At 40.8% G+C, this 24,983-nt stretch overlaps 1 protein-coding gene across 1 annotated transcript in view; it reads left to right on the top strand.

The window, feature by feature from the left end:
* The first annotated feature begins 511 nt into the window (after positions 1-511).
* Positions 512-24,983, top strand: part of LOC110500599 (phospholipid-transporting ATPase ABCA1) — a 223,800-nt gene continuing 199,328 nt past the window's right edge. The window contains exons 1-6 of the mRNA XM_036956518.1: positions 512-554; positions 1,147-1,286; positions 3,794-3,910; positions 10,214-10,411; positions 19,931-20,136; positions 21,123-21,299. Coding sequence (XP_036812413.1) covers positions 512-554; positions 1,147-1,286; positions 3,794-3,910; positions 10,214-10,411; positions 19,931-20,136; positions 21,123-21,299 — 881 coding nt within the window. The remainder of the gene's footprint in view (positions 555-1,146; positions 1,287-3,793; positions 3,911-10,213; positions 10,412-19,930; positions 20,137-21,122; positions 21,300-24,983) is intronic.

Here is a 24,983-nt window from a genome sequence, read left to right as displayed (position 1 = left end):
TGACGGCATGATAGGTAGCCAGCTGTGAAGAGAGCACTGTGGTAGAGGAGGTGGAACAGTCTTTTGGGTCGAGCTGACGAGCCAAGTGTAGACATACGCACCTGAGCCCAGACAGACGGACGGACAGAAACACAGAGCAGGACAGACCGTTAGACAAAGACGCAGTTACACATAGGACAGATGGACGGACAGACCACCATCAGAGAAGGACAGCCAGGCTGGCAGACAGACAGGCAGATACACAGAGATGCTGAGCAAGACAGACAGACACATCCGCACACCCCTAGAGAAACACACACAAATGAAGGTTGCAGCACCTGTCACTGTGCTGTTCCCTTAGATCTATGTCTCTGCATAACCTACAAAGCACTCCAACCGACCTAGCAGTATTCACATTGGCAGATTGGATAAATTAATAATGATCCCGCTGCAGCTGAGCATATTGACTTGTTTTCTCCCTCCGTGTTGAGCACTCCCCACCTCCTATGTATTCAGCTAGACTACCGTACAAATGTCTTGCTCCATTCCTCTCTCCCCAGACATTGTGTTATTAGGTACACATTAATGGAGTCATTTGGGGTCTTTGAAGTGTGGTAATTACATTAAATCTTCTGCATAGTGAAAAGTTAAAACTTGACCGATTGTGTCATATCGCCTGCTACTTCTGTTATTAAGATGACTGTTTATTATCTCAGCAGTGACGTGCTGGTTTGCTGTGATTGCCAGCAGATTTCTGGCGATCTTTGTAATTGTGGCTCATCCATTATATTCAGCATTCAGATTGTCCTTTCTCTAAACTAAGTCCCAAATGGCACCCTATTCCCTATATAGTGCAATACTTTTCAATAGGGCTTTGGTCAGAAGTAGTCCACTATAGGGAATAGGGTGCCATTTGGGATGGATATTTAATTTTAGGCTTCTAACCCTGAAACACAACAGATGAACAAACTTGCATTTTGATGGTAATTTTGATGGTAACAGATGGATAAAATGTGATGCCAATATAAAATGTTTTTGATGTTTGTTATTATCAAGATATCATTAATTTATCTTGTGTTGTATTGAGTTGTTTGGCCCATGTACTCGTTCAGACAGATTGCATTTTTCCATTTTGAAGTTATTAACAGGTGTATTATCTCTCACCAGGTGCCTTCTGCAAAACATTGATTGATACTCTTGAGGGAACTCCTGGCCTATATGTTGTCTGGAGTACGTTTCGGCCCCTAATCCAAGGGAAGGTCCTCTACACCCCTGACACACCTGCCACTCGACTAATGGTGAAAGAGGTAAGTAAAAGAGAAACTCATATTGTATGCACATTGGTTCAGGCGCTGGACCAGCAAAAAAAACATAAAAGTGAATATATATCTGCTAGGGTCAATTTGAATAGAAGTCAGTGAAGAGAACTGAAAGTAAACTGATGTCTGCAACACTCATATCAGTGTCATGGACGTTTACACTCGTATCAGTGTCATGGACATTTACACTCCATGACACTGATACGAGTGTAAACGTCCATGACACTGATACAAGAGTAAACGCCCATGATACTGATACGAGTGTAAACGTCCATGACACTGAAATGAGAGTAAACGTCCATGCCACTGAAATTAGTGTAATCATCCATGACACTGATACAAGAGTAAACATCCATGATACTGATACGAGTGTAAACGTCAATGACACTGAAATGAGAGTAAACGTCCATGACACAGACATGAATGTAAACGTTCATGACACTGACATGAATGTAAACGTCCATGACACTGAAATTAGTGTAAACGTCCATGACACTGATACAAGAGTAAACGTCCATGATACTGATATGTGTGTACACGTCCATGACACAGAAATGAGAGTAAACGTCCATGACACTGACACGAATGTAAACGTTATGTACGTTTACACTCGTATCAGTGTCATGTACGTTTACACTTGTATCAGTGTCATGGACGTTTACACTCGTATCAGTGTCATGGATGATTACACTCATTTCAGTGGCATGGACGTTTACACTCATACTGTATCAGTGTCATGGATGTTTACATTCATATCAGTGTCATGGATGTTTACACTCGTATCAGTGTCATGGATGTTTACAATCTTATCAGTGGCATGGACGTTTACACTCGCATCAGTGGCATGGATGTTTACAATCTTATCAGTGGCATGGACGTTTACACTCGTATCAGTGTCATGGATGTTTACAATCTTATCAGTGGCATGGACGTTTACACTCGTATCAGTGTCATGGATGTTTACAATCTTATCAGTGGCATGGACGTTTACACTCGTATCAGTGGCATGGATGTTTACAATCTTATCAGTGGCATGGACGTTTACACTCATATCAGTGTCATGGACGTTTACACTCACACTATCAGTGTCATGGACGTTTACAATCATGTCGGTGTCATGGATGTTTACACTCATATCAGTGTCATGGATGTTTACACTCGTATCAGTGTCATGGACATTTATACTTATTTCAGTGGCATGGACGTTTGCACTCATATCAGTGTCATGGACATTTACACTCATATCAGTGTCATGGATGTGTACACTCATATCAGTGTCATGGACGTTTACACTCATATCAGTGTCATGGACATATATAGTAATTTCTGTGGCATGGACATTTACACTCATTTCAGTGTCATAGATGTTTACAATCTTATCAGTGGCATGGACGTTTACACTCGTATCAGTGGCATGGACGTTTACACTCATATCAGTGTCATGGAAGTTTACACTCACACTGTATCAGTGTCATGGACGCTTACAATCATGTCGGTGTCATGGATGTTTACACTCATATCAGTGTCATGGATGTTTACACTCATACCATATCAGTGTCATGGACATATATACTAATTTCTGTGACATGGACGTTTACACTCATATCAGTGTCATGGACGTTTACACTCATACCATATCAGTGTCATGGACATTTACACTCATTTCAGTGTCATAGATGTTTACATTCGCATCAATGTCATGGATGTTTACACTCGTATCAGTGTCATGGACGTTTACACTCATATCAGTGTCATGGACGTTTATTCTTTACACTTTATCAGTGTCATTTACTTTCATGTAGTACACTTACTCACTAATATTTCCTAAAATGTACAAACCTGTTATGTGACATTACTTGGGTGTCTATGTAAGTAGCTTGTACCATTAAAACTTTTGCAATTGTATCTATTTGCATATTTTCACTCCACAAATCAGTTGGCATTTACATTAGCTGGTAAATAAAAACGTGATGATATACGCCATGAACCCGTCTCCAAAAAAACAGCTAGGAAGAGGAGATGGAGAACACACTCGGGGGAGATGGAAAATGTAATGTATTTTTCATGAAGTTTCTTCCGATATTAACATCATTTTGACAACGGCATAAACAAAACAAACAAATGTCGAGAAGCTGTAGGGAATTGGATGTGGAGAATATCCAGTGAGATGATGACTTCTAGCGGATCCACCAACTTCACAGTGACCGGCTCGGTCTTGGCATAGGGGCCCGTCTTTACACTCGGCACAGGCCGATTGTTTACATCTCAGTGCTCGGGATTAAATAACCCTGTTTACATTAGTCACAACGGGGGGAATATGAATCAGATGGGTCTCTTGGGGGTTAGGTGAAAGTACGAAGAAGCAGTATGTTCTCAAGGTCGGACTGGCTACAAAATAAATTAGATAGCACAGTGGGAATTCCATCAATTGGAGGACAAACAGATATGGCATTTTCCATTTTTTAATCACCATACATCTCTCTATCTTGTTTCAGGCAAATAGCACATTCAATGCATTGGCCATGATAAAAGAGCTGGCGGAAGCTTGGGAGGATTTCGGACATCTTGTTTGGGACTACTTTCAAAATGGCCGCCAAGTCAATGCACTGCGGGTAAGATTTATGACTCCTTCAATAGAAACACGGATATTTGATGTACCGTACTGCACCGGAGAGCTGGTTTACATGTATCCGATGTTAGACAAGGCTGAGTGACTTGTCATACATGCATCAGTGTCACAGTGTCTTATCTATGGTGATTATGTCTAATGTTAAAGTAACTGTCCAGTGTTTCCAGATTTCTATGAAATATGAACTGTAATTAATTACAATATGAGTTAAATAGTTTTCCTTCCCCAAAAATGTTAATTAAGTATGTTAAAAATCAGTTTTTCTGTGTTGGGATGGTGTGGACATAGCCCAACAACAGAATGGTGTGGGCGTATACTAGGGTTGAAGGGTGGGAACCACCGAGATTTCCCGGGATTTACAGCCTAAAACCACTCCCCTTTCCCGGGATAAATAACTGCGAGAAACCAGTAAATTCTAATAAATCATTTATATAAACAGCATGGCGTGAAATGGAACTGTTAAATTACATGCAATGTCTAAATCTCGCTTCTCGTTGGCCTCTGAATGATGAATCAACACTCAGGGTGGGGACAGACAGTCTATCTCAGTATGGAGAACAGTTCACAATGCATGTAAACCTATCATCTCATTATGGTAACTTTTTTTCTTGTGACAAGGAGGCCTACATTTGCTGCAGCATAGCCTATGCTACAGTAATATAAAGACTGAATGTTCGTCTAATTTACCCATCTCCATCTGGCTTTCGGGGGTCACCTTGTTTTTAATTTTACAGATGATAATTTTTTTAACTGCAGCTGCAGTTTTAAAACAGCTATCAAGCACTCTCCTGCCGTCTTTCTCTCTTTCCATCAACTCTAATCAAATTGCATCCAAAATAGATAATCCTGTTCTAAATTGATATATAGCCCTATATATAGGCATCTTAGCCTACCTCTTTCACATAATACATCCAATGCAGTATTAGCCTTATATTTAGCTAATTAATGATGGCTTATGCATAATATGCTTCTAACTTATAGCTTTTGTCTCTTGCGCAATACGCACACACCTGTGCTCTGCTGGCCTCTCAACCTCTTAAGGATCGGACCCTTTATTTCAATTTTCTCCTAAAATGACATACCCAAATCTAACTGCCTGTAGCTCAGGACCTGAAGCAAGGATATGCATATTCTTGTTACCATTTGAAAGGAAACACTTTGAAGTTTGTGGAAATGTGAAATTAATGTAGGATAATATAACACATTAGATCTGGTAAAAGGTAATACAAAGAAAAAAACATGTTTTTTGTATTTTTTGTACCATCATCTTTGAAACGCAAGAGAATGTAATATTCCAAATGTAATATTCCAGGTTAGGCACAATTTAGATTTTGGCCACTAGATGGCAGCAGTGTATGTGCAACGTTTTAGACTGATTCAATGAACCATTGCATTTCTGGTCAAAATGCTGTATCAAGACTGCCCCAATGTGCCTAATTGGTTAATTCATACATTTTAAAGTTCATAACTTTGCACTGTCCTCAAACAATAGCATGGTATTCTTTCACTGTAATAGCTACTGTAAATTGTACATTGCAGTAAGATTAATAAGAATTTAAGCTTTCTGCCCATTTCAGATATGGCTATGTCCTGGGAAATGTTCTTGTTACTTACAACCTCATGCTAATAACGTTAGCCTATGTTAGCTCAACCGTCCCACCGATCCTAGAGGTTGCTCCTTAGCTCTTGGAGTCCCATGCAGGAAAAGCTAGACTAGAATAGCTTGCTGGACATTATATTTTTAGCATTTCTTATACCAATATACTATTCAAAGAGGGACACAAGCTATTTTTTGCTAAATGTTAAATACAGAAGCCAATTGAACTCATGGGTAGTTTGAAAGAAGAGCGAATGCACGATGGCTATAACAGATATTTATTCATACCCATAACCATTCAATCTTCCTGAGGAGAAGTAAAAGCCTTCTGCATCTAATTTTATTCCTATATTATTCAAGGATGTCATTATAATGATGAAGATAAGGACAACAAAATCTATTTAATTGAACTGGTAAAAGCAAGGAATGAAGCAACAATAGAGAGAGAAAGAGGAGGTAGGCTAATAACATTAGAGGAAATATTGTGAAAGGTATAGATGCGTCAGCCTGCTAATTATACAAACAGGCACTATTGTTTTCAAATATTTGATCAAACTCTCTAGCCTGTACATGTAACTTTGTAGACCGCATGTGCGGCACCAGAATCGCAGGTTCTCTTCTGCTTTATCGTGGTTTGAACGATGTGCGTAATTCCAGTCCTTATAATACAGTATAATACAATACAGTAATACAGTTCACACTCAAAAAGATTAGCCTAAAGGAGCTAGTTTAATTTATTTACCCAAGAGAGCACATCGCTAGCTATATATACTGTATATATATATATATATATATATATATATATATATATATATATATATATATATATATATATATATATATATATATATGTATGTATATGGGATTTTATGTTTTTATGCCTTATAATGCTTTTGAATGACACTTCTGGTTTTGGCAGGAAATACCGGTTTACCCGGGAGAAAAGGGATTTATTCTCGGGATGGAACATTTGTAAAATACTGTGTTTTTCAAGTGTTGTTTCTCCAATTAATGCTTTGGCCACAAATATGAGTACAGGATGAGTCAACAACATTATTTGGGTATTAGTTAACAGAATAGGAACGTTTAATGTAAGTGATAAATTAATCAAGTTGAAAAGAGCTTTAATATCCTTATCAATTCGTTGTAATAATCCTTGTCCACTTTCATTTTGAATGACGTACTGTACACAAGCCTGTCTGATGTTGAAAATACCCTCCTGCAGCAAGAAAGAAAGAGTATACTGTTTCCACTAGGAATATTTATCAACCTTTGTATTTATCAACCTTTGTAGGAGTCTACGACTCCTACATTTCCCACCATAAAATGTTTTTAACACTAATTCAGCTGAAAATATATACATTTATTGTAGCATATGGAAATGGTGAAAAAGAAAGTAATTATGGGTAAGTGCTGCGTAACTTTCACCTCGGCAGTCAGGGAAGAGGATTAGCTTCCCTGTTCCCTTGAAGCTGACATTACTCCCGTGTCACCTGAAATGAGCTTATGGGCAGCTAGGGGAGAACGTAGCCGAGCGCTCCATATAGCCAGGGTATTCATTACCCTAGCCCTAACCTTTGCACAAATGGACCCGGCAATTCTCCTTTGTCTTCATTTTCTCCCTCCGAGTGGCGGCCGACCGGACTCCCCTCAGAACGGGTAGCTCTGCTGGTATGTCATCTTCTCCAGAGGTCTCTCAAGGTTTTGGCAACTTTCTACATTGATGGCAATCATGGCACAGCTGAGTTATCAGCCGAGCTGAAGAAAGAGAATTTCTTAAATCCCAAATGAACCCCTTGCCCCTAGACACAGAAAGGATCTAGGAGGATTGAATAGGTCTAAGCAATATGGTGAAAATGTCACCTTGTGTCACGCTCTGACCTTAGATATCTCTGTTTTCTTTATATTTTGGTTAGGTCAGGGTGTGACGAGGGTGGGTATGCTAGTTTTTGTATTGTCTAGGGGTTTTGTATGTCTAGGGGCTTTGTAGGTCTAGGTATTTGTATGTCTATGGTGGCCTGATATGGTTCCCAATCAGAGGCAGCTGTTTATCGTTGTCTCTGATTGGGGATCAAATTTAGGTAGCCATTTTCCCTTTTGTGTTTGTGGGTTCTTTTCTACAGTAAGTTGTCTTTGTGCACTCATTTGTATAGCTTCACGTGTCTTTTTGTTATTTTGGTTAGTTTGTTCAGTGTTCATTCTTATAAGGCTGTGCCTTGGTCTGATTCATACGACGAACGTGACACCTTGACTGTCAAAGGGCAAGATGTTAGTTCAAGACGTTAGTTCTTCACGTTTGGCTGAGAATTCGACTGGAAATTGCGGTCACGACCACTTCGAAAAATATTCAAAATTAGCTCCACAATATCGACAGAAATATGGCAAACGTTGTTTATAATCAACCCTCAGGGTGTTTTTCAAATATCTATTCGATAATATATCAACCGGGACAGATAGCTTCTTAGTAGGAAAGAGAGAAACAATGGCCCCATTTGTCCTTTACGCACAAAACACTGAGAGACTTCAGCTGACCACTGACGCAATGTTGACTTTCAGGCTCATTTTTCAAAATAAAAGCCTGAAACTATGTATTGTGACACTAGACACATTAGGGAAGCCATAGAAAAATGAATCTGGTTGATATCTCATTCCCTGCTCAATAGGGACGCATAGGCACACAGAGGTTTCTAAATAAGAGTCACTTCCTGATTGGATTTTTCTCAGGCTTTCGCCTGCAATATCAGTTCTGTTATACTCACAGACAATATTTTTTACAGTTTTGGAAACTTTAGAGTGTTTTCTATCGTAAGATGTTAATTATATGCATATTCTAGTATCTTGTCCTGACAAAATAGCCCATTTACTTAGGGAACGTTATTTTTCCAAAAATGAAAATAGTGCCCCCTAGATTCAATATAACTAGTTCAAATCTTGCCAACAGGTAAAACTATAGGTTTTACAACATCAATTCAACATTACATTACTGTAAAATAGAAACTGATTATTAACAGTTGCCATTTAGTAGACGCCAAACCAGTGACCATCTTGCAAAATGTCAAGCAGAAATTATTATTATTAGAAAATGCTAAGGAGGGCTGGTTTGAGTTTTCTTTGGCTGTTGGTAGTCTGTTTTCGTTCGAAGACCTCATGTCGGATAATGACATTTGACACGTGGACGCCAAGGTTAAATGGCATATATGCAACAATCTGGCCCAAATGCCACTGAACGTTAAGAGTAGTAGAACAGGGGCGGCAGGGTAGCCTAGTGGTTAGAGCGTTGGAATAGTAACCGGAAGGTTGCAAGTTCAAACCCCCGAGCTGACAAGGTACAAATCTGTCGTTTTGCCCCTGAACAGGCAGTTAACCCTCCTAGGCCGTCATTGAAAATAAGAATTTGTTCTTAACTGACTTGCCTAGTTAAATAAAGGTAAAATAAAAAAATATATGCCATGTTTAAACAATTAAATTTCAGTGACCTCTTACAAATACTATTTACTCTAAAATAAAGACACTGCATTGTTTATAATACAACTCTCTGCAACTCTCTTCAAACCTAAATTAAGTATTCCATTCTCACTGACACAGAATGGTTGAACTGATTTTTCGAAAAGGTCAGGAGAAACATGGAGATGACATCATTTGACACTTTGACCCCATGCTAAACGGAATGTCATTCCCGAAGTGTTGACTTAGAAATGCCACTGAACACATTGCTCAGAATATGTTTGAGGCGTGTGTATGTGTGCGTTTCCAGCATGTTTTGACTTCAAATTATGCACACTACATTATGAGCAGACCATGTTCAATTTATGAAGTTATACAATACAACACTGCAATTATCGTGTTATTACACTGTTGCAATTTCATGGTTGCCAGCATACTGTATGTACCGTACAAAGCACACTGAGTGGAGCAGTCCCAGACAGACGGAAAGTCTGCATCCTATCCCCTTTATAGTGCACAACTTTAATCTGGGCCCATAGGGATCTAATCAAAATAAGTGCCCTATATAAGGAATAGGGTGCAATTTGGGACGCAGACCAAAGTGTTTTAACCAAACCTGTACCAGGGAACGTACAGTACCTGCGTAGGAAGCTTTTATGTAAGGACGCCCCAGTGTTCTACACCAGAGGAACAGGCGGCCGTTAGCTTTTTTTAAACAGCACAAATAGGGCTGTAACAGCAAGGTCGTTTGCATCTAGATTAGCACATCTCTTCGTTAACTCTTTGAGTGCTGAGCGAAATCATGGCACGAGGCTCAAGCCGAGCTGACAGTGAAGAGTTAACGCACAGCTGGTTCTTACCACACTGGGGTGAGGGCTGGGGGAAGAGGGGAGGATGGGGAGAAGGGAGACAGTCACATGAATCGCAGTGTGGGTGTGAGTGTGTGTGTGTAAACAAGTGCATCTGCGTATGTGCAGTTGTGTGTGCCTGCATCATGGACCTCCATGGTCATAAAAAAAGTGGTTGTAAATTCCCAAGCCTGCAGTACAACAGTGCCATCTAGCTTAATGTTTCTAATTAATTCTCTCCTAGAGAAAAAAGCAAAGTCCTGCAGGTGGGATGTCCTGGGATTGTGCAGGTCCACAATTAGCTTCCACTGCATTCATTTCTCAGTGCATTAATTGTTTTATAATCTGATGAGTGTAAATTACCCAAACAAACCCTCTCCTCTTGTTGCCAAACCAGGCCCTGCTGGATAACCCTGTGTTTGTAGCCTTGCTCAACCAACGGCTCAAAGGCACAAGATGGACGGCAGAACTGCTCGCCAACTTCCTGTACAATGGGCCCCCTGAGGGTCGCCCCACGGGCATGCCGACGTATGACTGGCGCAACGCGTTCAACACCACAAGCCAAATCCTGGACCTCCTGAAGAAGTTCATTGGGGTATGTTCATTATTTTGCTTCACATTGTCAAAAAAGTGATTTGATACCTTTCCCCCCACTACAAAATACACTGACATTTTGTAATGTGTTTGTCTATGCACCCTAGCTCCATGATGTGGGCTACAACTTTCAACACTGTGTACTTTCACAGTATGTAATTTGATTGGGTGAATACGAAGCAAGGTTGCCAATTGTTTCAGTATATACAAAAGTCCATATCAATTGACCTTGACAGCATTCAGAAAAACACCTTACAACAGCCAACTGCTGTGGTAATAAAAAAGAAAGATCGTTATAAGCATCCAAGGACACACATTTCTGCTACCGTTACAGCAGAAAACAAACGGCGCACATCTCCACACATGAGGACGTGCAGGCAGTTGGGCGGACATTGACATATTGATCTGTAAGTTGGTTTGCAGCGATACACTACATTCTCCGCTGCTATGTGGCCCCACGAGTAGACTACAGACATACCTCAAATACCCTTATCCTCTTCCTTATTGCTAATACCTGGGAGATGACATCTTAGCCTCCTGGGGTTTAGCCACATGTGACAAATGAATTCCAAAGTAATGCAATCCATTTTTAGTCCTGATGGCATTCCATATCTCAAAATGGATGCCGGAATGAAGATGTTTACTCGCACCATTTACCTGTTCCCTGTCACATAGACTCAATGCATGCTGAGCGTAGACGGGGGGAGAACATTTTAAATGTGCTCTCTTTCTCTCTCTCTCTCTCTCTCTCTCTCTCTCTCTCTCTTTCTTCCATTCTCTCTCTCTCTCTCTTTCTTCCATTCTCTCTCTCTCTCTCTCTCTCTCTCTCTCTTTCCTCCATTCTCTCTCTCTCTCTCTCTCTCTTTCTTTCTTCCATTATCTCTCTCTCTCTCTCTCTCTCTCTTTCTTCCATTCTCTCTCTCTTTCTTCCATTCTCTCTCTCTCTCTTTCTTCCACTCTCTCTCTCTCTCTCTCTCTCTCTCTCTCTCTCTCTCTCTCTCTCTCTCTTTCTTCCATTCTCTCTCTCTCTCTCTCTCTTTCTTCCATTCTCTCTCTCTCTTTCTTCCATTCTCTCTCTCTCTCTCTCTTTCTTCCATTCTCTCTCTCTCTCTCTTTCTTCCATTCTCTCTCTCTCTCTCTATCTCTTCCATTCTCTCTCTCTCTCTCTCTCTCTATTCAAGGAGCTTTATTGGCATGGGAAACATATGTTGACATTGCCAAAGCAAGTGAAATAGATAATAAACAAAAGTGGAATAAACAATCAGAAACTAAAAGTAAACATTACACTCAAAACATTTCCAATAGAAGAAAGACATTTAAAATGTCATATTATGTCTATGTACAGTGTTGTAAAGATGTGCAAATAGTTAAGGTACAAAAAGGATTTGCAATGGTGTTTGTTCTTCATTGTTTGCTCTTTTCTTGCGGCAACAGGTCACAAATCTTGCTGCTGTGATTGCACACTGTATTTCACCCAATAGATATGGGAGTTGGATTTGTTTTCAAATTATTTGTGGGTCTGTGTAATCTGAAGGAAATATGTGTCTCTAATATGGTCATACATTTGGCAGGAGGTTAGGAAGTATAGCTCAGTTTCCATTTTGTGGGCAGTGTGACACAACAGGGGAATTAAGATTCTCTCTCTCGTTCTTTCTCTCTCTCTCTCTCGTTCTTCCTCTCTCTCATTCTTCCTCTCTCTCTCGTTCTTCCTCTCTCTCTCTCTCTCATTCTTCCTTCCTCTCTCTCTCTCTCTCTCTCTCTCTCTTCCATTCTCTCTCTCTTTTTTCCATTCTCTCTCCCGTTCTTCCTCTTTCTCTCTCTCTCTCATTCTTCCTCTGTCCCTTTCATCTCACTCTCCCATTTGCACAACTAAAGAATGTTTGAATTTCTCTCGTGCTTTAACATTTTTTTTATCAGTGTATTAATCAAGAGTTCATGTAGTCAATACATGTCAAGTTGAGGAAACATGGCAAGATTGAACTTTATCTTTCAGGTCCTTTAAACCTAATAAGTCATGTTACTAGTAATACAACATTGATGCTTTTTACATTTGTTGAATACATTTTACACTTTTTGAAAACAAAACACCAAATTGGATCCACGCATTACATCCACAAAATTGATTATTCCACTATTAATTGTGTTAATAAACTTGAAACAACAATGTAGCTAATCATTGATGATATCGTCATTGATGATGGTTGTTAAAGATGTTGACTGGGTGCCTACAAGCTACTTCCTAAAGTGAGCCATAGATGAATTTAACTGATTTATACTCTGCGTTATCACCAAGGAAGCAGGCAGCTAGTCCTACCCAGCAAAATATGCTGGCATCTGGGGGAAAACACACACACAGTATAAAGTATAAACACATGATTATCATATGATGGTGGGCCATATGAGAGGCATGCTCATCTCATCCCGCAGCTGTCAGTTAGCAGTCCTCGTGTGGCCTCTACATCCTCTACAATCACTGTATTTGCTGCTACTCCCTACCCAATGTCCTTCCATATCTGGAAGTGGTTCTACACCCCAAATGGCACCCTATTCCCTTCATAGTGCACTACTTTTGACCAGAGCCCATAAGGTGCCTTCAGGGACGCATCCTGGGTCTAATGTAGGACAGCGAGAGCTTGATGGTGGTAGCACTGTCAGTAGGTTAGTTCCTTAATTGGGATCTAAGTCCAAACATGGCAACGACTCAGGCTTGGCACCATCATGTCAAGTGGTTGGGTAAAAGGATGACGTCTTTAACATACTTCCTGTTTCTCGTAATAGGATGGAGTAGTGTGAAGTTGCCTCTAGACAGTGATTTTGGATCAGTTTTGCATTTTCCACGCTAATGGTTAAAGTTAGGATTGGGGCAGTTTTAAGCTGATCTGATGCCTGTACCACTTAGCTAATAGAATTTCGATGGGTCGACTTAGGACAGTGGGCTTGTGCTGAATGACTGCTTAGCCTTTCCTCACTGGACCACTACAGATTAAAACGTTTTTAATGCAGTTGGTGTTTTTGTGATATGTTGTCATGGAGATGATGAAGTAATTGAAATATGGGAAGAGTTTTAAAAATATGTATTTGTTTAAGAGATGCTGCCACGTGGTTTGTCATAGTATGTAAACCAGTGGTGGTCATGATGAGGAGGACAATTTTTTTTTTCATGAGCATGGACTTATTTCTATTACAGCTGTCACGACGTTGGCCGGGGGGGGGGGGGGGGGTAGGTTTATGACAGTCATAAATACCTCTTCCCCCTTTTTCCTCTCTCTAACCTACTGAGGTTACATTTGCAAAACCCTTGGTTAACATAGAGATTCTGGGAACATCAGAAGGTGGGGGGAAATGAACTATATTCTGGCAATCCGATCAATTGAACATATGCAGTGGTACTTAATGAATATAACGTCAGTTCGGTTGTCATCTGAGACATTGTCATCAATGATAAGATGCCATAAACTCTACAGTGGAAAGTCTACACATCAGAGTTATCAGATTCATATGGAATTGTTGTTCAATTTAAATGTTTGAATATGAAATTATTTGTGATGGGATGAAATGTGATTTTAGGTTCTAAAATGTGAGATTTGGGTTTGTGCTCAATCAGTGGCCCGCCCCTGTGAAGGGACATGGGCTATAAAACTTTTCAAACACGCCCTCCTCTCCCTTCCTATATAAGCCCTTGACGACAATATAACTTCCTGTTCCGAGGATGTAGGACGACGGTCTGATGTCAGAATGGTTCAGATAATAACTACAGAATGAAGCCAACATCAGCGTGAGCTTTGGTTGCGAATGGTATGAACTTTGAACTCTTATTCACTACAGAAGTGATACCTCCTAGCCGTTGAGTTAGCAACAGCAGCAACAAACGCAGGTTAGGACGGAACAGACAGAGTATCCCGTCTATCACACAACAACGTTACTACAACGTATCCAATTGACGACCAGAGACATTCTTCAAAGGACTCGGTTTGGCAACACGGCCTTCCATCTACCACCAACCTACCGGAGCGCAGCTCAGAGTAAATATTTATTGCATTTTCCTTTTCCAAATGGGCGGTAATTTAGAATGCATAAGATACTGTATTTACGATAGCACAGCTTCGCCCTTTGTTTCTCAGTCTTCCCGCTCCTTCACTCAAACCCAGCCCTTTTCTTTTGTGTAACAGGCTGTCATATCTGTTCCGCCCGCTAGGGACGTTTTCCTTCATGACGTAATTTGTAATCAAGTTATGATTTAATTATGTGTATGTGTAATTCTGTGTGATTTTGTAAATAAATTATTAAACCCAATTTTGTATTGCTGATTCAAATTGTTAGCCAGGGTTCGTGCAGATAACCAAGAATTTACAACTTTCAGATGAGACTGAATTAAGATGACGATTAATATTGACTGCTATTGATGTAAAATATTACTAGGTCTTTAAGAGTTTATTCGGAAGATAACAGCTCTATAAATATTATTTTGTGGTGCCCGACTAGTTAATTACATTTACATGATTAGCTCAATCAGGTCATTTTAATTACGGAGAAATTATTTTATAGAATAGCATGTCATATCCCTTAATTCGGCATAGCCAAAGACACGACACAACACAACATATTGGATGACTGTCAATCATATTCCATTCCATTCATCCAGTTCAATGTAAGCTACTACAAGATACTCAAATTGACCCTATAGCTTTTCATGAGGTTGCTACAACCTAGCCTATGAATGACAGTTTACAACGTAGGTGCACACAGGTAGAGAGAAAAAATTGATGACAGACAGAGACACATGAACAGACAGTCCATGTCTCACTGTCTGGGGATGAGAACCAATAGCCTCCCAGTTTTTGTATTGAAGTCAGTGTACCAAGAGGAGGACGGAAGCTAGCTGTCCTCCAGCTACACCATGGTGCTACCCTACAGAGTGCTGTTGAGGCTACTGTAGACCTTCATTGCAAAACAGTGTGTTTTTTTTGCCCTCTCTTCTCCCCAATTTTGTGGTATCCAATTGGTAGTTACAGTCTTGTCCCATTGCCGCAAGTCCCATACGGACTCGGGAGAGGTGAAGGTCAAGAGCCGTGCGTCCTCCAAAACACAACCCAGCCAAGCCGCACTGTTTCTTGACATAATTCCCACTTAACCCGAAAGCTAGCCGCACCAATGTGTCGGAGGAAACACTGTGCACCTGGTGACTGTGTCAGCGTGCATTGCGCCCGGCCCGCCACAGGAGTTGCTAGTGTGCGATGGGACAAGAACATCCCTCCCGGCCAAACCCTCCCCTAACCCAGATGACACTGGGCCAATTGTGCGCCGCTCCATGGGTCTCCCACTCACGGCCCGGCTGCGACAGAGCCTGGACTCGGACCAGGATCTCTAGTGGCACAGCCAGCACCGCGATGCAGTGCCTTAGACCACTGTGCCACTCGGGAGGCAGAACAGTGTGTTTTAATCAATTATTTGGTGACATGGAAATATATGTAGTATAGTTTTATCTAAAAAGGAAAACTGTTTTCAATGTTTTAACATTTTTATTTTTATGAAATTCACTGAGGAGGATGGTCCTCCCCTTGCTCTTCTGAGGAGCCTCCAAGTATGTAAACTGGCTCATGGTAAATACATTTCAGGTATGCCACAATATATAGCCCTTTATAATGCATTGTGAGTATACAAATGCATTAAACAATTGTAAACTTTCCCTACATTCAGGACAAACTGCCCAAGAACCATATAATGTACTCTATAACTAACAGCCAAAAATGTGACATGCTGAATTTGGCCGTTCTGCTAACTCAATAAAAACATGTACATCGTATGCTGTCTGTGAATATAATATAGCATTGTATAGGACCTTCTTTACTGAGAGAGAATGTCACAAGGGTGGAGGAGATGTGTGCATGTGTGGACAGCTGTCAAGACAGACTCACTCCCCTGATGGCTATAGCTCATTAAAGAAGGACATGGTGAGTTCCAGCTAACTACCAAGCCTGTACCTCGTGAGTATGTCTCAGCCGTAGCCCAAAACATATCCCTTGGCACCTCCACATCATTTGTAACTCCGCTGTTGTCCAGTGTATTGTTTTCAGTGTCAGTACCCAAACATGTTATTTCTCAGGCAGGTCTTATAGTTTCTGCCCATCGCTTATTTTTGGAGAGTGGTAATTGTAGAAAGGCTACACTATAAATGTTGAAAACAAATTGTGGGGAGCATTTATGCCAATATGATACGATCATGTTTAAATCTAAATCTTACTGTCTGTGTAGGATACAAAATATTGTGTATGATAGTGCAGAAGAGCCAACCTTTATATGCAGAGGCTCGAACTTGAGATCTACACACTCAAATCAGGTTTACAATAAGTTAGCAGTCTACCCTGAGAGCATTGATCAGAATTACAAATCATGTCATTTTAAACATTATGTACAACAATCTACCCAAGGTACTCTGATGTTGGATGTAGTTGAGTATTGTTGCTCTGAAAGCAGATACATATTGGTGAGTTGAAGTGAGGTGAGTACCAATTGCAGTGTTGGGGAAGCTACTCTGAAATTATAGTTTACCAAACTACCAATTACATCACAGAAGTTAAGCTACTCTTAATAAAATAATAGTTTACTTAACTGAAGCTACTTTGAAAAAGTAGTTCACTACATCCAAGATACTGAAAATGATCATATCTGAATCTGAAATGTCAGACTACAAATTGCAAGAACACATCACACTAGAGTCAGATGTTAACAGGAGGCAGATGTTAACAGGAGTCAAATGTTAACAGAAGTCAGATGTTAACAGGAGTCAGATGTCAGATGTTAACAGGAATCAGATGTTAACAAAGTCAGATGTTAACAGGAATCAGATGTTAACAAAGTCAGATGTTAACAAGAGTCAGATGTCAGATGTTAACAGGAGTCAGATGTTAACAGGAATCAGATGTTAACAAAGTCAGATGTTAACAGGAGTCAGGTGTCAGATGTTAACAGGAATCAGATGTTAACAAAGTCAGATGTTAACAGGAGTCAGATTTCAGATGTTAACAGGAGTCAGATGTTGACAGAATGTGTCATTTAGCCTATTAAATACAAAAAACATGTTTCAAGTGAGAATTTGGTCTGATACCGAAAAAGAAAGGGAATTCTTGCATACTTCACCCGTATTTTATTTTATTTTAGCCAAAAAATGAGTGTGTAGTTCCAGTAGTTAGCTACACCGCTATATGGCAAAAAAACTACGTTTTTAACTACAGTGGGGCAAAAAAGTATTTAGTCAGTCACCAATTGTGCAAGTTCTCCCACTTAAAAAGATGAGAGAGGCCTGTAATTTTCATCATAGGTACACTTCAACTATGACAAAAAAAATCCAGAAAATCACATTGTAGGATTTTTTATGAATTTATTTGCAAATGATGGTGGAAAATAAGTATTTGGTCACCTACAAAAGGTTATCTCAATACTTTGTTATATACCCTTTGTTGTCAATGACAGAGGTCAAACGTTTTCTGTAAGTCTTCACAAGGTTTTCACACACTGTTGCTGGTATTTTGGCCCATTCCTCCATGCAGATCTCCTCTAGAGCAGTGATGTTTTGGGGCTGTTGCTGGGCAACACGGACTTTCAACTCCCTCCAAGGATTTTCTATGGGGTTGAGATCAGGAGACTGGCTAAGCCACTCCAGGACCTTGAAATGCTTCTTACGAAGCCACTCCTTCGTTGCCCGGGCGGTGTGTTTGGGATCATTGTCATGCTGAAAGACCCAGCCACGTTTCATCTTCAATGCCCTTGCTGATGGAATGATTTCACTCAAAATCTCACGATACATGGCCCCATTCATTATTTCCTTTACACGGATCAGTCATCCTGGTCCCTTTGCAGAAAAACAGCCCCAAAGCATGATGTTTCCACCCCCATGCTTCACAGTAGGTATGATGTTCTTTGGATGCAACTCAGCATTCTTTGTCCTCCATATGACATTCTCCCAATCTTCTTCTGGATCATCCAAATGCTCTCTAGCAAACTTCAGACGGGCCTGGACATCTACTGGCTTAAGCAGGGGGACAAGTCTGGCACTGCAGGATTTGAGTCCCTGGCGGCGTAGTGGGTTACTGATGGTAGGCTTTGTTACTTTGGTCCCAGCTCTCTGCAGGTCATTCACTAGGTCCCCCCGTGTGGTTCTGGGATTTTTGCTCACCGTTCTTGTCATCATTTTGACCCCACGGGGTGAGATCTTGCGTGGAGCCCCAGATCGAGAGAGATTATCAGTGGTCTTGTATGTCTTCCATTTCCTAATAATTGCTCCCACAGTTGATTTATTCAAACCAAGCTGCTTACCTATTGCAGATTCAGTCTTCCCAGCCTGGTGCAGGTCTACAATTTTGTTTCTGGTGTCCTTTGACAGCTCTTTGGTCTTGGCCATAGTGGAGTTTGGAGTGTGACTGTTTGAGGTTGTGGACAGGTGTACTTTATACTGATAACAAGTTCAAACAGGTGCCATTAATACAGGTAACGAGTGGAGGACAGAGGAGCCTCTTAAAGAAGAAGTTACAGGTCTGTGAGAGCCAGAAATCTTGCTTGTTTGTAGGTGACCAAATACTTATTTTCCACCATAATTTGCAAATAAATTCCTTAAAAATCCTACAATGTGATTTTCTGGATTTTTCTTCTCATTTAGTCTGTCATAATTGAAGTGTACCTATGATGAAAAGTACAGGCCTCTCGCATCTTTTTAAGTGGGAGAACTTGCACAATTGGTGGCTGACTAAATACTTTTTTGCCCCACTGTACTGAAAACACTACCAAGATATTAATTTAGTTCAACTACCAGCAACCTACTGGAAAATGTAGTTGAATTACTTGTTGAATTACAAGCATTCACTACTCCCCAACAGCGGTCGATTTGAGATTCCTTTCTAAAGGTAATGGGACTCCATTGAGTGCAAAGAAGTTTCATCATGTCTTTGACATTACAACTGGCATCAATGGCCTTGAAGTCTCCAGCATTCAGTGTTGTTGGCAAGATGGTAGATGCCGAGAGTGGGTATAGTGGTTTTGGACATGTTCTTTCTGTGTAATATCTACGAAACATGCAGGGCTGGAATGGCCATAGTGGATAAAGATGCCTGTTTGTTCAGTTTGCTGTATCTTACATTTGCTTTCCGTTACTCTTTTTTTTGTATCGGCATTAGGACAGTATACATGATCACCACCCCAAAAAAAATAAAAACGAAAAAGTAGATTGTGCTGATTTACTGGCACATTGAACAATGGTGCGTGCTGTAGTTTAAGAACAACGGTGAGCTCTAAAAACAATGATGTGATATCTGAATTCCTCCATCTTTATGCACCTTCGCCATTGGTTGGGAACTTTTAAGAAATGGTGTTTCCAAAGTGAAATTCCCAGTATCCTGATATATATTTTTTTTAAACAACTCTCATCTCTAATCTTATATTAACATCATATTCTTGTTTTAGTAAGACCCCTAGCAGTTTGTAAAGAATTACACTAATTTTCTCTCTTTCTTGTCTTTTCATGTTACAGTGCTTGAACCTGGATAAGTTTGAGGCTGCCGACAGCGAGAGACATCTCATGACTAGAGCGTTGGAGCTACTAGAGAGCAATAGGTACTGGGCTGGTATCGTTTTCGAAGACCTCAACCCTGCCGCCAGCCACCCCCCTCCTTACGTCAAGTACAAGATCCGCATGGACATTGATAAGGGGGAGCGTACGAATAAGATCAAAGAAAGGTAGGCCCAGTGCACAGCCTTTGCGCCCTCACCATGTTTTAGTGCTAATGAGAAAACATTGGACAACATGGCCCATATTCATAAAGCATCTTAGAGGAGAGCTGATCCAGGATCAGGTCCCCCATGTCCATAGAATGTAATTCAATAGGATCTAAAGGCTAAATTGATGCTACACTCTTTGAAAAAAGGTGCTATCTAGAACCTAAAAGGGTTCTTCAACTGTCTCCATAGGAGAACCCTTTGAATAAGCCTTGTTAGTTCCAAGTAGAACCCTTTTGGGTTTCATATAAAACCCTTTCCACAGAGGATTCTACATGGAACCAAAAACGGTTATACCTGGAAACAAAAATGGATTTTTACCTAGAACCAAAACGGGTTCTCCTATGGGGACAGCCGAATAACCCTTTTGAAACCCTTTTTTCTAAGAGTGTAGAGCAGCGCTCCTACTCTGAGTCACATTTTGAATACAGGCCCTGATGTTGCTGAGACACATTATCAATACAGGCCCTGATGTTGCTGAGACACATTATGGATACAGGCCCTCATGTTGCTTAGCCAATTTTTTCAACTGACATGTCAACTTTTACCAGACAATTGTAGTAGTATCTGAAGCAAAACAGAAATTTTATTGCATAGTTTCTGTCCTATGTCTCAGGCGATTTATAATAAGCATGCAGTGCCAAAAAAAATATGATTCCATGTTACTCATGGGACAAATGTCATGACCCATGACATAAATATTAGTGTAACGTTTGACTGTTTCATCCATGATGTTTTCAAACCCAGCTTTCTCTTAGGCTACATTTACACGGAAGCCCAATTCTGATAATTTTTCCACTAATTGGTTTTTTGAACAATCACAGATATTTTCACATCAGCTCTTGTTCAGAGCTGATTTGATTGGTCAAAAATATCAAAATTGGATTCCCTGTGTAAACAGCCTTCGACAATGATCGTTGTGTTATGTGTGTCCTTTCAATTTAAAGGGGATGGTCTCCTGGGGCCCGTAGCAACTCCTTTAACGACCTGCGCTATATATGGGGAGGCTTCGCCTATCTGCAGGACATGATGGACCATGGCATAATACGGGCACACACAAACAAATCCCAGCCGCTCGGCGTGTTTGCCCAGCAAATGCCATATCCCTGCTATGTGGACGATGTGTGAGTACAAAAGCTGTTATCTGTCTGTCCCGTGATTAGAGAGGGAAGAAGGCATTACCGCAATAAAAATCTACTCACTTGGGGACTTGCCACTCACCGCTACCACAGGCTAGAGTAATGGGCTTATCTGTCACTTAGCCCGCACAAATTTCCCTGTGGAAACTCTTCCAAAGCTATCTCTCATGTTGTCTTCCGTCCCTGGATACTGCTGTCTGCTGCATCCACAACTCTGGGAGGTAGAGAGAGAGGAGAGAAGTGTTAATATTCAAATTCAAACTTGAAAGTTTGATGCCCTTCATGAGTTTTTTAATTATGAATTGTGTCAAAGCTGGGGGAAAACAAACTTGTTGCAAGATGGAGATACAACAAGACAGAGCTAAAGAAATCTCAGCTATTGATTTAGTCCAACCACATGCAGACCATGTCCTGAGCATTGGAGACCTGAATGCTTGATGTATCTTTAAATTATTCAGGCTACATTCTTATGTTCCCTCCCTTTCATTCAATATCACATTTCCTCCTTAAGAAACTACCCAATTCCCTCATGAAACCACACACAAAGTCCATCATATGTAGAGATTGATAGGGACCATTGTATTCTGTGTGAATCAGGTATTCATCAGCGTTACTGTTCTAAAGCACAATGGATAGGTGTATTTCGCCAAGGGAGATAGACTGCACTATAGCGCTCAATCTTAGGCAGTTAAGATTTCCTCAGAGGCAGGGAAATTACTCCAATCTACACGGCTTTATCATTTCCAATAATATACTCAGAGCTCAATGATGTCATCGGGGGACAGATCATTTCAAAGGAGATCAAAGTCCACTAGTGCAACAAAGTAGGTCCCAAATGCCACCCTATTCCCTATATAGTGCACTACTTTTGACCGGAGACATATGGGCCATTTGCAACAAAGCCACAATGTTTCAGGAGACAGACACATATTTCCCCCGTTGGAAGTCACTGTCCCTGATTAATTTTTATTTTAAATACTCTATACGGCATCAGAGCATATTGCATAACAACCTTCATTGGAATGTACAGTAGCCTTACTATGATACAGACATGCAGTATTAGGACCAGGGCTAGAGGGAGTGGTGACAAGAGTCAAGAGGTCAAAAATCGAATCAAATTGTATTTGTCACACGCGACGAATACAGCAGCTATAGACCTTACCGTGAAATTCTTACTTACAAGTCCTTAACCAACAGTGCAGTTCAAGAAATATAGTTAATAAAATATTAATAAAATAAACGAAAGTAAAAAAATATCTAATCAATCAAAAAGTAACACAAGAAATGTACATAACAATAACGAGGCAATATACAGGGGGTACCGGTACTGACTCAGTGTGCTGGGGTACAAGTTAAACTAGGTGATTTGTAAAGTGACTTTGCACAGATAATAAACAGCGAGTAGCAGGAGTGTAAAACAAGCAGGGTGGGCATTTGATTAGTTGTTCAGCAGTTTAATGGCTTGGGAGTAGAAGCTGTTAAGGAGCCTTTTGGTCCTAGATTTGGCAAAAGGGTACTGCTTGCAGTGCGGTAGCAGAGAGAACCATCTATGACTTGGATGACGAGTCTTTGACAATTTTGGGGGGCTTCCTCTGACACCGCCTGGTATAGAGGTCCTGGATGTCAGGAAGCTTGGCCCCAGTGATGTACTGGTCGTACGCACTACTCTGTGTAGCACCATACGGTCAGATGCCGAACAGTTGCCATACCAGGCGGTGATGCAACCGGTCAGGATGCTCTCTACGGTGCAGCTTTTAGAGGATTTGGGGACCCATGCCAAATCTTTCAGTCTCCTGCGGGGGAATAGGCTTTGTCGTGCCCTCTTCACAACTGTCTTGGTGTGTTTGGGCCATGATAATTCGTTGGTGACCCTGAGGGGTTGGGGATCAGCGTTGCAGATGTGCTGTTGCCTACCCTTACCACCTGGGGGCGGCACGTCAGGTGGTAAGGATCCAGTTGCAGAGGGAGGTGTTTAGTCCCAGGGTCCTTAGCTTAATGATGAGCTTTGTGGACACTATGGTGTTGAACGCTGTGCTTTAGTCATTGAACAGAATTCTCACATAGGTGTTCCTTTTGTCCACGTGGGAAAGAGCAGGGTGGAGTGCGATTAAGATTGCATCATCTGTGTATCTGTTGGGGTGGTATGCGAATTGGAGAGGGTCTAGGGTTTCTGGCATGATGGTGTTGATGTGAGCCATGACCAGCCTTTCAAAGTACTTCATGGCTACGGGGCGTGAGTGGTGAGTGCTACGGGCGGTAATCATTTAGGCAGGTTACCTTCGCTTTCTTGGGCACAGGAACTATGTTGTTCTGTTTGAAATGTGAGGGTGTAACAGACTCGGCCAGGGAGAGGTTGAAAATGTCGGTGAAGACACTTGTCAGTTAGTCTGCGCATGCTTTGAGGGCACGTCCTGGTAATCCATCTGGCCCCGCGGCTTGTTGACCTGTTTAAAGGTCTTGCTCACATCGGCTACGGAAAGCATGAGTATGGTACAGTTGTATATCAGACCTGGGTACCAAATAGTATTCACTTTCTGTTAAATACTTTATCTGTGCTTTATCGACCTAGCCCGATGCAAAGCAACCCCTGAATTAGTTGCATAAGTCCCAACCCTTCCCACCTGGCACTCAATCAAGCTCAAAGTATTCATATCCAATCCTTTTTGAACCCAGGTCTGGTTAGAAATGTGGTGTTCTTTTTAATTATGGCGAGTTACTCGATATGGTTGCCTTGGAAACATAAAGACAAGATCAGTGCTAGTCTTTCTGCACATTGGCATAGTTGGTAATGTCTTTATTGATTTGGCATCAACATCTGGACTAGCAATTGGATCTTCATGAAAAACATGTATTTTCTTAGCCGATAATCAGCTTGTTTCATTGTATAGCTGATGTCTCTTCCACAAATGAAATATATAGCCTACTAAGCCTATACTATGAACAAGGTATTATATAGCTAACACGATCAAAGAAAATAGAACATGTATTAGTTATTTGCAGTTGTTGTGCACATTATAAAAAAGGAGAGGAGCTTCCTTTATCCTGTGATGATTATGGGAGAGAGGGCGACTCACACATACAGTATCCATTGTGCTTTGCTGTAGGCCTGTATTTTTAAGAATGGCCCCCTCACGGCACAGTGAAAAGCATCCATTTCCTGTTCATTATTTTCCAGCGAATGTTGCAAACGAGCTCAAATGAGACAATCAAAGCACTTATATCCTAATGCCTCCGTGAAACATAGGACTAATAATCACTGAAAATGAATGGGGCCCATAAAACACTGCAATACCCCCCGGTCCCCCCGCCATTTACTCTTTCGCTTGCTTAGCCATTTGGGCATTTCCGTAAATTATTAACCCTTGAAAACTGTTATTTCATTCATGAATAATTGAGAGAGGAATTGCAGAAAAAGGGAAGATGCAGGGAAGCATGACAGACAGGACCTTTCAGGGTAATTATTGTGATCTGGAAATGGGGAAAAGTGGGAAGAGCTGCATTGTGCATCCAGATGTTCCTGTTTGTAATCTGCTGTAAACACTTTTTAGTTTAGAAAAATACCAAAAAGCCTAATCTGACTTTAAAATGTAATTTAAAAAGCAGAGAATTCTCCAATAATTTTTAGACAACCCATTAACAATTTAATGTTGTGCACTTCACCTAGGCAGA

Source organism: Oncorhynchus mykiss, chromosome 21, assembly GCF_013265735.2.
Source record: "Oncorhynchus mykiss isolate Arlee chromosome 21, USDA_OmykA_1.1, whole genome shotgun sequence".
Taxonomy (NCBI): Eukaryota; Metazoa; Chordata; class Actinopteri; order Salmoniformes; family Salmonidae; genus Oncorhynchus; species Oncorhynchus mykiss.
The sequence above is the reverse complement of the archived record's forward strand: the minus strand, read 5'-3'. Positions and strand labels throughout refer to the sequence as shown.